The following is a 13,949-nucleotide window of genomic DNA, read 5'->3' as shown; positions in this document are numbered from 1 at the left end:
TAGATAACATGAAGCTTCTTTTCCTTCCTCTACCCCAACACAGCACCAATTGCAAGGTCACTTGCATCACACATGAGTTCAAAAGGCAATCCCCAACTTGGGGGTGTGATGATTGGTGCTGTGGTGAGCTTGGCTTTTAGAGTTTCAAAGGCATGTTTACATTCATCATCAAAGAGGAAAGGGTTGTTTACCACCAGCAGATTGTTTAGTGGCTTTGCTATTTTAGAAAAATCTTTGATGAATCTTCTATAGAATCCAGCATGCCCCAAGAAGCTTCTAACAGCTTTCACACTAGTTGGTAAAGGAAGTTTTTCTATAATTTCCACTTTTGCCTTGTCAACCTCTATACCCTCTCTTGAAATTTTGTGACCAAGAACAATGCCTTCGGGTACCATGAAATGGCATTTCTCCCAGTTTAAAACCAAATTGGTTTCTTGGCACCTCTTCAAGACTAGGGTAAGATGGTGCAAGTATTGAAAGAATCACCAAAGACAGAGAAATCATCCATAAAGACTTCAATAATTTTTTCTACCATGTCCGAGAAGATTGATAGCATGCATCTCTGAAAGGTAGCTGGGGCATTACACAGTCCGAATGGCATTCTCCTGTAAGCAAAGACTCCAAAAGGGCAGGTAAAGGAAGTCTTCTCTTGATCCATAGGATCAACTATGATTTGGTTATATCCAAAGTATCCGTCAAGGAAACAGTAATAGGCATGGCCAGCTTTCCAGCATCTGGTCAATGAAAGGAAGGGGGAAATGGTCCTTTTGTGTGGCATCATTCAGCCTCCTATAGTCAATGAACGTCCTCCATCCAGTCACTGTTCTTGTTGGAATAAGCTCATTCTTCTCATTGACAATGACAGTCATCCCACCTTTCTTGGATACTACTTGAACTGGGCTAACCCATGGACTATCAGAGATGGGGTAAATAATCCCAGCTTTACATAGCTTCAGTACTTCTTTTTGGACTACCTCTTTCATTGTGGGATTCAATCTTCTCTGAGGTTGTACTACTGGTTTAGAATTTTCCTCCAAGAGTATTTTGTGCATGCATATGGCAGGGCTTATGCCTTTCAAGTCATCAATGGTCCATCCCAATGCTTCTTTGTGAGCTCTCAAAACTACAAGTAGCTTTTCTTCTTCCTCAGCACACAATGTAGAATTGATGATCACTGGGAAGCTGTCCTTTTCACTAAGAAATGCATATTTAAGATGAGGGGGTAGTGGTTTCAACTCTTGTTGTGGTGCCTCTTCTTTCTTAGCTTCACTTGGTTCCTCCGGTGTTTCCAATTTGTTCTCTTCTTGTCCTTGGATGTCATGGACTTCCTCCTGTTTCACTTGATGGTTCAGTTCAAGTACTTCTTCAACCAGAGAGTCCACCATATCAATCCTCATGCAACTCTCTTTCTTAACGGGGTGTTGCATTGCTTTAAAGACATTTATGGTCATTTGCTCATCATGTACTCTGAAAATCATCTCTCCCTTTTCCACATCAATGATTGTTCTAGCTATAGCTGAAAAGGGTCTTCCAAGTATAACTGAGTTGCTCCCCTCTTCATCCATATCTAGGACCACAAAATCAGCTGGGAATATGAAGTTCTCCACTTTCACCAAGAGGTTCTCAACTACACCATTTGGTATTTTGATAGATCTGTCAGCAAGTTGGAGTGACATCCTTGTGGGTTTCAATTCCTCTATCATCATTTTCTTCATCATGGTAAGGGGCATTAAGTTAATGCTTGCTCCCAGGTCACAGAGTGATTTGTCAATGGCTATACTCCCAATTGTGCATGGTATGAGGAAGCTGCCTGGATCCTTGAGTTTTGGTGGCAGTCCCCTTTGAATAATGGCACTACACTCTTGAGTGAGAATTACTGTTTCTTTCTCTTGCCAACTTCTCTTCTTGGAGATCAACTCTTTAAGAAACTTTGCATATAGTGGCATTTGTTCCAAGGCCTCCGCCAATGGGATGTTGATTTCAAGTTTCTTAAAGATTTCCAAGAACCTTGGGAATTGTTGATCTTTCGTTCCTTTGTGTATCCTTGTTGGATATGGAAGCTTGGGTATATAGGCTTTTACTCCTTCATTCTTGTTCTCTTGTTGTGGCTTCATATCCTCCTTGTTGTTGGAGTGGTTGTTTTGAGTGAGTGTCTTGCTTTGTGGCTTTTCATCTTCTTTGCTTTCTTGAGGTGTTGATACCTTGTCCTCATCTTGCTTGCTTGCTGTGCCTTGCTTCTTGAGTTTTGTTGGTTCCTTGTTAGAACTTTCTCCAATTACTTTGCCATTTCTCAATTGAAGAGCTTTGCATTCTTCTCTTGGGTTGGGTACTGTGTCACTTGGGAGGACATTGGTCGGCCGTTCAGCTTGTTTAGCCAATTGTCCCACTTGCCGTTCAAGGCTCTTCATGGTGGCTTCATTTCTCTCTTGCACTTTGATCAAGCTTTGAGTGGACTGAGCAATTGCTTGTAGGGCTGCCTCAAGACTTGAAAGTCTACTTTCATGATGGTCAATTGGTGGTATGATGGGGGTGGAATGTGGTTGCTGGAAGTTGTTTGTGGGGGTAGTGTGGTAGTTTTGGGGGTTAGATATTGGTGCGGGAATGCTATTTTGATGAGTTTGTGGATTGTGGTGAGGTGGTTGATATGTGTTTTGTGGTTTCTTGTATTGGTTAGCGTTGTTGGATGAGTGGTTTTGGTCGTGTGTGTTGCGGGAATGGTTGGATGAGTGGTTTTGGTTGATACGTAAAAAATTAATTTCACGTAATGACCGGCAAGTATACCGGGTCGTATCAAGTAATAAAACTCACTAAGAGTGAAGTCGATCCCACGGAGATTGGTAGATTAAGAAACTTTAGTTAAATGGTAGATTTAGTCAAGTAAACATGGTTTTGATTTCATGAGATTTGTGATTTTTGAACATAATTGCAAGAATTTAAATGGCAAGGAATTTCAAGAACTAGAAGAGAGAAAGAAAGAAGATGAAAGTAAATAACTGAAACTTAAAATGCAAGAAACTTAAATGACATTAAAGATAAATTGCAAAAAAGTAAAGATTGCAGAATTTTAAAGAGCACAAGAGTAAATAGCAAGAAATATAGAAACAGAATGTAAATGACGAGAATAATGAATTGCAAGAATGTAGAAGGGAATTGGGTAATGGGTATTCAAACAACTAAAGAGCAAAAGAAATGAGAATTGATGATGGAGAGGATCATTAGGGAACAGAGATGCAAATTCTCCTGAATTGATGTTGATCAATTCCTTCTCAATCATGGGTATAGATCCATGGCAAATTGTGGGTAATTGAGTCCCAATCTCTTTGTAACTCAATTTCTCTCAACACAACCAATTGCCACTCTCGCGATCTAATTGTTCATGAGAAGAGATGAAGTTCAATTCCTAATCCAAGCCACACAACTTCCAGAATCTCAACTAAGGGAGGTTACATCTCACATACCAACCAAAGTGTATTGATCAAGGAAATCATAAAAGGATGAACTCTAAACTGAATTATGTAGCTCCTTTCTCAAATTCATCACATAATTCATATAGATTAATCCCTCTCTCGATGGTGATTGAATCTTTGAAGAACAAGAGTTTCCTCTTGGATTAACCACTTGAATTAAGAAGGAGGAGAAGGGTTATCAATTCATTCAAACAAGCAGAGCTCTTCCCTCTAATGAAAGTGGGGTTTAGTGAGTCATAGCTCCCATTTCAACAACAATTGCAATAGTAAACATTAAAACTGAGTAGAGAAGAATGAAGAAGAAAAAGTTCTTAAAACTCTAATTCAAAGTTGCAAGAAAAACAAAATAGAATATGGTTGAGAAGCAGTGAAAACAAAAAAAAAACTCTAAGTGTGAAAGTAAAAGTGTCTAAGAGTAAAAATTGCTAAAAAATAAAAGTCAAGAGTCCTCAAAAGTACCAAACTCTTCTCTATTTATACTACTCCTAAAACTCCTTCAGAGATCTTTAATTTGGGCTAGCAATGTGGGCTTTCTCTTTGTTGAATTCCTGGCTCAATGGAAGAAATGTTGCTAAGCATGGAAGGAGGAGTTCATTCATAATGCTTCTGGCCCAATGGCTTGGCGTTTTTGCCAATAACGCTAGCCTTAATGCACGTTGGCAACGTTGGCTTCCTTTCCTGGACAGCATCCTTGCTTGGCGTTGTCACAAAACACTCCAACTCTTCCTGGAGTTGGCAACGTGCTCGAGCCTTCCTCAAGGCTCCATGCTTGCTTCTTGGCGTTGTTATTGAACACGCCTATGTTTCCTGGCGTTGGCAACGTGCTTGAGTTGGAGAGGCATCATCCAAGCTGCCTTGAGTTGTTGCCAAACACGCCAATGAAGGCTGGCGTTGGCAACGTGCTCAATGGGTGGAGATCCAAGGCTTGCTGCGTTGCCTTGGAACACGTCTCTTGTTCCTGGCGTTGGCAACGCCAGCTTCTCTCCTTCCTGGGCCAAGTCTTGACGTTGTCTTCAAACACACTAGTGAAGCAGCACGTTGGCAACGTGCTCTCCAGGATTGCCTCCTTCCAAGCTTTCCTCCCTGGCGTTGCCTCTAAACACTCTAGTGAAGCAGCACGTTGGCAACGTGCTCGAGCTTCTTCCCTGGGTTGCCTTGAATTGCCTATGTCGTTGGCGTTTCCATCAAACACGTCCATGCATCATGGAGTTGGCAACGTGCTTGAGCTTTGTGCTTGCTACGTTGTCTCTAAACACGCCTTTGGAAGCTGGCGTTGGCAACGTGCTCGAGCTTCCTTGGGCTGGACAAAATCTTCTAGCTCAGCATTGCCTTGAAGAACACCTATACATTCCCACGTTGGCAACGCCCTTGATGGATATTTTTTGTGGAAAAACGAATTTTCCAAAACACCCGAAACTCACCGGCAAGTGTACCGGGTTGCATCAAGTAATAATAACTCACATGAGTGAGGTCGATCCCACAGGGATTGAAGGATTGAGCAATTTTAGCTTAGTGGTTGATTTAGTCAAGCGAATCAAGTATTGGTTGAGTGTTTTGTGACTGACAGAAGCTAAATTGCATGAAATGTAAAGGGGAAAGGGGGAATTGCAGTAAATTAAAGAGCAAAGAAAGTAAAGAAGCTGAATCTTAAAGTGCAAGTAATATAAAGTGCAGAAACTTAAATTGCAAGAAATATAAATGGCTGAAGCTTAAAGTGCAAGAAATATAAATTGCTTGAATTGTAAAAGGGATTGGGAATTGGAATTGCAGAAATTAAATAAGAACAAGTAAATTGCATTAAACATAAAAGAGAAAATCTAAGTGCAGTAAAGTAGATCTTAACAGAAAAGTAAAATGCCTTGAAGAATTTAAAAACAGGAAAGCAGTGCTTAATTTGCAGCAATTTAAAAGTGGTTCAAGATCTCAGGAGTGGAAGAGACTAGATAACAAGTCTAGATCTCAAATCCTTCCTTGATCCAGCAAGAACAATTACAAAGGAAATAAAGAAAATGCAAATTGCAGAAAGAGTAGAAGCAGAAGCAATAAACAGAAATTGGAATTCAATTATGCAAAAAATTAAACAAGATCTCAAGGTGAGATTGAAACAGAGGTTCTTCAATTCTTCACCCAAGATCCAAAGCAAGAAAAGTAAAGAGTGCTCAAGCAAGAACAAGGAAGAAGAGAGATCAATTCTCCTTCCCAATTCTCTAAGAAAAGTAAAAGCTCAAAATTAAAATGCAAGTAAAAAGGAAAATTCAAAATGAAGTCTAGAGGTGTGAAAAAAAAGTCCTAATTACATCAAACTAACTCCTATTTATACACTTTCTATTCTTGGATTTTGGAATTTGGATGGGCTTTTGATTTGGTGAAGAAATGAATTAAGTTGGATTTTTAATTGAATTTCAGCCCATGAAGAAATCTGCCTCCAGGGGGATGCTCAGCTCACAAAGTGAGTTGAGCTTGAAGACTTGGTGTAGTGAGGCCTTGCATAGCGTGCTGTGTGGAATGCATCAGGGGAGAGCTCAGCTCACTTTGTGAGCTGAGCATTGGTGCCTTAGTGCCAATTTGTTGGGCTGCCCCTTGGACCGTGTCATGCGCGCTCCACTCCTTCCCTGGCCGTGTCAAATTTGTTGTGTGATGCACCATGGGCCTTGTCAATTTGTTGCGTGCCTCACTCCCTGGCCGTGTCATGATGTGCCCCCATGCATCAAGAAGTAGCGCTCAGCTCTCTAAGTGAGCTGAGCCCTGGGACATCCAAGGGAAGGCCCTTGGTTCGAAACCCATGGGAAGCATGCGCTGCCCCTTTTCTTTGTTGCCTTGCTTCCTTGCTTCCTCAAGGTGTGGGGTTCGAATCTTGGGGAGTGCACTTGGCCAATTTTGGCTTATTTTTCCTTGTGAGTAGCGCCTCCCCCCTCCCCTTTGGTCATGGGTTCAAGTCTTGAAGCATGCAATTGCAAATCATTTTCCTTGAATTATTTCTTTAGTGCTTTCGATAATGCTCACTTTGTGAGCTGAGCTTGGTTCTTCTTTCCTTGTTTCTTGGCCTCATGTTGTGCTCAGCTCACAAAGTGAGCTGAGCTTTGTGCCTTGGTCTCCTGGGAGTGAGTGTAGCGCTCACTTAGTGAGCTTGGTGCTCTTGGAGTGAGCTTCATGGTTTGTTGCACCACACTTCCTCCCTTTTTGGCCACACTTTTTCTTCCTTGAGCCACACTTCTTAGGCCACGCTTTTCTTCTTTTCTTCTTTTCTTCACCTACAAATAATCAAAACAACCAATCAAAGTATCACCAATTTCACAAGGTTTATAAATCATTAAAAATCAATTAAATTTAGCTTAAACCTCATGATTTAGCATCAATTACGTGTAGTTGTTTGATTCAAAGAAGTTATGCATTTTCATTCCAAATTGCTTTCTTAGGATGTAAGAAAGTGCATAAAACCAAATAAAAATAAAGGAAAAAGGCTAGTAAAACTGGGATATGATGACTTGTCATCACAACTCCAAACTTAAAACTTGCTTGTCCCCAAGCGAGCATCAAACATAAGAGAAGATAGAATGAAATAGATAAGTATATATGTTCTTATTAAGCAGATAGTTGAATTTGGTCTATGGGGTTTTATGCAGATCAAAAGTAGCTCATTTATTACTTGCTGCCAAAACAAACTATGTTTCCTTAAGGGTTCACCAAGGTTGCTGCTATGATTCCTTACCTTTTTGCTTATTTCCCTTGTTAGCTTTTTCTTCTTTCTTTTGCATTTCAGAGCTTATTTCTTATTGAAGGCTTGGTGGCAAATGTTGCAGTGGCCTTTGGCTTAATTTCACTCAACATTTCTTCACCACAGACACATGGCTCACCTTTTTCCTCCTAGGATCATTGATGCCCAGCATCTCTTTGGATAACTAAATGTTTTGTAGCTAGGTTGCTCTTTATTGTGGACTTTCAGTTGGCAATCCCAAATCAGTTGATCTAAGTTGCCAAGTTTTAAAATACTCCTTAGAACTTACTTGTCCAAGCATATCCTAGTACACAAACACCACAGGCATATGTCTTACGGTCCAAGCTATTGGTGTCTAGCCTTATTGTTTGTTTCTTTGCCAATTTTTGGCTTTTTCTTCTTCCTTTTCTTTCTGTTTTGGTTTATTTTCAAGGGACTTTCAAGAATTGAGAGATCATAGCAGCAAACTAGCTTAGGCTTCAAGTCACAAGTCATTTTGCAGCATTTATTCTATGAGCTATCAATTAAATCAAGCACACACCACCACTAACTTTCATTCTAACTCTTGCAACATTGAACAATTACTTTTCTAAATCAAACATCTCTCTTTTATTCAAACAGCAAGGGAAAACAAAACAAAGTATTCAAGTTGATGGATGATGACAATTATTATGCAGATAACTTTCAAGCAAAATTTATGCAGATAGCTTTCTTCAACATGTACTTCCACTTGCAACTAAATGATCATTCCAGCCAGACATAAAGGACTCTCTGAATTAAATCATTACACAACAACAAGGATCAAGTATAAATACAACATGTTGGGTTGCAGCTTTTCATTCTTCCTTCTGTTTGTTCCTTGTAAGTCATAATGCAGATGTTCCCTGATTTGTTGGCTATTTTCCTGCATACTCCTCAAATGTTGCTTGCTTTTCAACTCCTTTAGGTATTCAACTAAATTGCAAGACTTATTTGTGGGCTCTTGAACTTACTTTAGTGTGTGAACACCAAACTTAGTTCCTTGCTAATGCTTCTTATGCAACAAATTAGCTATATGCAAAATCTCTCTTTTTTTTTCTTTTTCAAAAGCAATAAAACTAATAACTAGAAAACAGCAGAATAGTCAACTAGTTTATCTGAATGCTTGAAGCTAGCTTTGTGCAGGAAGTGAGAATATGTTTTATGATGGGATTTTGGTGGAACACCAAACTTAGAATCCTTCATTCTCTCTTATATTGTTTTGGTGTGCAACACCAAACTTAGCTTCTTGTAATACAGATAAAGCTAATTGACCTTTTTATTAAAATAGCTATGAAAAGAAAACTACCTCAGGTTGGGTTGCCTCCCAACAAGCGCTCTTTTATTGTCACTAGCTTGACATTGAACCCTTCTTTTATGGTGGTTGATGACTGTAGTGCCTCAGCTTGTCCCCTCTGACTGTGAGCTTCTTCTTTGTCCCTTGGTGCTCAATTTCCACATGCTCAAGAGAGAGTATTTGGTTAACAGTGTAGTGATCCTCAGTTTCCAGCTGCTGATATATTAGTTGCACCTTGTCGCCTTTGGAGAATCCTTCAGTTGGGATTTTTTTATTCTTCCACCCTTTGTGAGCCTTCTTCTTGTTTTTCTTCCTTTTTCTTGTTAACCTTTCTTCCTTGACAGCAGCTTTGGTTGTGGCATCTTTCTTCTTGTTTATCATCCTGATTCCTTTTTGATGTCCTTCTCCTCCTTGCACATGCTCATTCTTCTGCTCCCCTGTGTTGTTGGTTTTTTGCCTTGGAAAACAGTCACTGACTACTATGCCTCTTTCTTCACTAACTTGTGGTTCTGGAAACACTTTCAGGATAATGCTTTCCTCGTGCATCCTGAGAGTCAGTTCTCCCTGCTCTATATCTATGATGGCTCTGGCAGTGGCCAAAAATGGCCTTCCCAAGATGATTGAATTGTTTTCTTCTTCTTCAGTGTTCAATATTACAAAGTCCGCAGGAAAAAGGAACTTGCCAACCTTAACTAAAAGGTTTTCAATCATTCCTTTGGGATATACTACTGACTGGTCCATCAATTCTAAGGACATCTGTATTGGTTTCACCTTCCCTATACCAAGCTTTTTCACTAAGGATGATGGAATTAGGTTTATGCTTGCTCCTAAGTCACACATCCCTTTGTTGATAAATATGCTTCCAATGGTGCAAGGTAGGAAGAAACTTCCAGGGTCTTCCACTTTGGGGGGAAGTCCTTTTCTGATGAGTGCACTGCATTCTTCAGTGAGAAGCACAGTTTCTTTGTCTTGCCAACTTCTCTTCTTGTTGATGAGCTCCTTCAAGAACTTTGCATACAGGGGCATTTGTTCCAATGCTTCAGCCAGTGGAATGTTTATTTCTAATTTCTTGAAGATTTCAAGAAATTTTGGGAAGTGTTGGTCCTTAGTCTCCTTGTTGAATCTTTGAGGATATGGCAGAGGTGGTGTGAAGTTCACTCCCTGCCTTTGTTCCTTGGTTGGCTCTTTCATTGCTTCCTTCTCTTTTCTTGATTTTTGTGCCTGATCTTCCCTTTCTTTGAGCTCTTCTGAGGTCTGCTTTCTTGCTGTTACCTCTTCATCATTGGCTTTCTCTTCTTCAGCTTGTTTCTTATCACTTTCCTTTGGCTCCTTAGTTGCTTCTTCATTTTTCATCAGGATCTTTCCACTCCTTAGTTGTATTGCCTTGTACTCCTCTTTTGGATTGGGGATAGTGTCACTAGGTAGTGAGCTTGATGGTCTCTCAATGGTGATTTGCTTGGAGAGTTGTCCAATTTGCCTTTCCATATTTTTCATGGAGGCTTCCTGGTTCCTCAATGTCATCTCTTGATTCTTCATCATCTTTTCTATCAAGAGCTCCAAGTTGTTAATCCTCTAAGAGTCTTGTGAGATTGGTTGGTTGTGAGGTGTTGAGGGTTAAGGATAAGTGTTTTGATTTGAGGCTTGGTTATTGGATGGATGATGGTTAGAATTGGGGTAGGTGTTTTGTGGTTTTCTGTATGTGGTTTGGCTATTATTCTGTTGGTTATTTTGGTTTGTGTTTTTCCTATTGTTCTGGTTTGAGTTTCTCTGCCATGGCTGCTGAGTTTGATTATGGTTGTCTCCCCATCTGAGGTTGGGATGGTTCTTCCATGAAAGGTTGTAAGTATCACCATAGACTTCATTTGGCCCAGAATTTTGGTTGTGCATGTACTGGACTTGTTCTTGCTGCTGCTCCTCTTGAGTTTCTTCATTTTGCCCCCATGTGGATGATGGTTGGCTTGTGTTGACTGCTACAACTTGGAGGCTAACAATCCTCTTGGCCATTTGCTCAAATTGTTGTTGAATTTGCTGCTGCATTATTTTGTTTTGAGCTAGGATTGAGTCCACTCCTTCCAACTCCATCACTCCTTTCCTTTGTGACGGTTGGCGTTGCCTTTGGTGAGCAAAGAAATATTGATTGTTGGCCACCATATCAATGAGATTTTGGGCTTCCTCTGCCGTTTTCATTAGTTGTAAAGAGCCTCCTGCTGAATAATCCAAAGCCTCTTGAGATTTCAGTGTCAAGCCTTCATAGAAATTCTGCAATCTGTCCCACTCACTGAACAGTCCCGGTGGACATTTTCTGATTAGAGCTTTATATCGTTCCCATGCCTCATACAAAGGTTCAGCATCCATTTGTGTGAATGTTTGCACTTCAGTCTTCAATCTAATAACTCTTTGAGGTGGATAAAACTTGGCAAGGAACTTGGTTACTAGATCATCCCAATTATTGATGCTGTCCCTTGGGAAGGATTCCAACCATTGAGTGGCTTTGTCTCTGAGAGAAAATGGAAATAGCAGTAGCTTGTAACTGTCAGGGTGCACACCATTGGTTTTGACAGTGTCACAAATCCTCAAGGTGGACAAGTGTTGGTTAGGGTCTTCAAGTGGTCCTCCTCCATAAGAACAATTGTTTTGAACCAAGGTGATGAGTTGTGGCTTTAGTTCAAAGTTATTTGCATTAACATTTGGGGTAAGAATGCTACTCCCACAATGTCTAGGATCTGCACATGTGTAGGAAGCCAAAACTCTTCTCTGTGGTGGATTATTGTTGTTATTGGCTGCTCCTTCTGTTCCATTTGGTGGATTTGTTAAGTGTTCCTCCATATCTTGGAATTCTTCTTCTGACTCCTCTTCTCCAATAATGTTTTTCCCTCTTTCAGCTCTTCTTAATCTTCTGAGGGTTCTTTTGTCTTGTTCACAAAAAGTGGGTATAACTCTCCTTGTACCTGACATACAACCAAAGTATAAGAATCACACACCGCCAGAAAGGCAATAACACTTCAATCCATGGCTGAAGTGAAATGTTAGTTGGCTTAAGCAAAAATTCAAACAGTTAGTGTGTTAGTTAAAAGTTTAAGAAACAGAAAAGAAAAAGTGCTTGATCTAGACCTTCACTTCACTTAATCATTGTCAATCTAATCAATCCCCGGCAACGGCGCCAAAAACTTGATGGATATTTTATGTGGAAAAACGAATTTTCCAAAACACCCGAAACTCACCGGCAAGTGTACCGGGTCGCATTAAGTAATAATAACTCACATGAGTGAGGTCGATCCCACAGGGATTGAAGGATTGAGCAATTTTAGCTTAGTGGTTGATTTAGTCAAGCGAATCAAGTATTGGTTGAGTGTTTTGTGACTGACAAAAGCTAAATTGCATGAAATGTAAAGGGGAAAGGGGGAATTGCAGTAAACTAAAGAGCAAAGAAAGTAAAGAAGCTGAATCTTAAAGTGCAAGTAATATAAAGTGCAGAAACTTAAATTGCAAGAAATATAAATGGCTGAAGCTTAAAGTGCAAGAAATATAAATTGCTTGAATTGTAAAAGGGATTGGGAATTGGAATTGCAGAAATTAAACAAGAACAAGTAAATTGCATTAAACATAAAAGAGAAAATCTAAGTGCAGTGAAGTAGATCTTAACAGAAAAGTAAAATGCCTTGAAGAATTTAAAAATAGGAAAGTAGTGCTTAATTTGCAGCAATTTAAAAGTGGTTCAAGATCTCAGGAGTGGAAGAGACTAGATAACAAGTCTAGATCTCAAATCCTTCCTTGATCCAGCAAGAACAATTGCAAAGGAAATAAAGAAAATGTAAATTGCAGAAAGAGTAGAAGCAGAAGCAATAAACAGAAAGTGGAATTCAATTATGCAGAAAATTAAACAAGATCTCAAGGTGAGATTGAAACAGAAGTTCTTCAATTCTTCACCCAAGATCCAAAGCAAGAAAAGTAAAGAGTGCTCAAGCAAGAACAAGGAAGAAGAGAGATCAATTCTCCTTCCCAATTCTCTAAGAAAAGTAAAAGCTCAAAATTAAAATGCAAGTAAAAAGGAAAATTCAAAATGAAGTCTAGAGGTGTGAAAAAAAGAGTCCTAATTACATCAAACTAACTCCTATTTATACACTTTCTATTCTTGGATTTTGGAATTTGGATGGGCTTTTGATTTGGTGAAGAAATGAATTAAGTTGGATTTTTAATTGAATTTCAGCCCATGAAGAAATCTGCCTCCAGGGGGATGCTCAGCTCACAAAGTGAGCTGAGCTTGAAGACTTGGTGTAGTGAGGCCTTGCATAGCGTGCTGTGTGGAATGCATCAGGGGAGAGCTCAGCTCACAGGTGCCTTAGTGCCAATTTGTTGTGCTGTCCCTTGGACCGTGTCATGCGCGCTCCACTCCTTCCCTGGCCGTGTCAAATTTGTTGTGTGATGCACCATGGGCCTTGTCAATTTGTTGCGTGCCTCACTCCCTGGCCGTGTCATGATGTGCCCCTATGCATCAAGAAGTAGCGCTCAACTCTCTAAGTGCGCTGAGCCCTGGGACATCCAAGGGAAGGCCCTTGGTTCGAAACCCATGGGAAGCATGCGCTGCCCCTTTTCTTTGTTGCCTTGCTTCCTTGCTTCCTCAAGGTGTGGGGTTCGAACCTTGGGGAGTGCACTTGGCCAATTTTGGCTTATTTTTCCTTGTGAGTAGCGCCTCCCCCCTGCCCTTTGGTCATGGGTTCAAGTCTTGAAGCATGCAATTGCAAATCATTTTCCTTGAATTATTTCTTTAGTGCTCTCGATAATGCTCACTTTGTGAGCTGAGCTTGGTTCTTCTTTCCTTGTTTCTTGGCCTCATGTTGTGCTCAGCTCACAAAGTGAGCTGAGCTTTGTGCCTTGGTCTCCTGGGAGTGAGTGTAGCGCTCACTTAGTGAGCTTGGTGCTCTTGGAGTGAGCTTCATGGTTTGTTGCACCACACTTCCTCCCTTCTTGGCCACACTTTTTCTTCCTTGAGCCACACTTCTTAGGCCACGCTTTTCTTCTTTTCTTCTTTTCTTCACCTACAAATAATCAAAATAACCAATCAAAGTATCACCAAATTCACAAGGTTTATAAATCATTAAAAATCAATTAAATTTAGCTTAAACCTCATGATTTAGCATCAATTACGTGGTAGTTATTTGATTCAAAGAAGTTATGCATTTTCATTCCAAATTGCTTTCTTAGGATGTAAGAAAGTGCATAAAACCAAATAAAAACAAAGGAAAAAGGCTAGTAAAACTGGGATGTGATGACTTGTCATCAGCCCTCGAGCTCCTCCCTGGCCCAATTCCTTGCTTGCTTGCGTTACCATCAAACACTCACCCTTTCTCCAAGTTGGCAACGCCCAAATGTGTTCTCCAGGGCTGCCTTGTATTGTTGGGCATTGTTGATGGACACTCTAGTTGAAGTGCAAGTTGGTAACGTGCAACTCCTC

At 40.3% G+C, this 13,949-nt stretch overlaps 1 protein-coding gene across 1 annotated transcript; it reads right to left on the bottom strand.

Annotated features, from left to right (window-relative positions):
* Positions 1 to 581: 581 nt before the first annotated feature.
* Positions 582 to 2,408, bottom strand: LOC148573985 (uncharacterized). The gene is made up of 2 exons (XM_088505850.1): positions 1,128 to 2,408; positions 582 to 605 (listed from the first exon to the last, which is right to left on the bottom strand). The coding sequence occupies exons 1-2, from the start codon at positions 2,406 to 2,408 to the stop codon at positions 582 to 584; spliced, it is 1,305 nt and encodes a 434-aa protein (XP_088361976.1).
* Positions 2,409 to 13,949: the final 11,541 nt, after the last annotated feature.

Source organism: Arachis ipaensis, chromosome B2, assembly GCF_059453495.1.
Source record: "Arachis ipaensis isolate K30076 ecotype BB chromosome B2, ASM5945349v1, whole genome shotgun sequence".
In the NCBI taxonomy this organism is placed as follows: domain Eukaryota; kingdom Viridiplantae; phylum Streptophyta; class Magnoliopsida; order Fabales; family Fabaceae; genus Arachis; species Arachis ipaensis.
The sequence above is the reverse complement of the archived record's forward strand: the minus strand, read 5'-3'. Positions and strand labels throughout refer to the sequence as shown.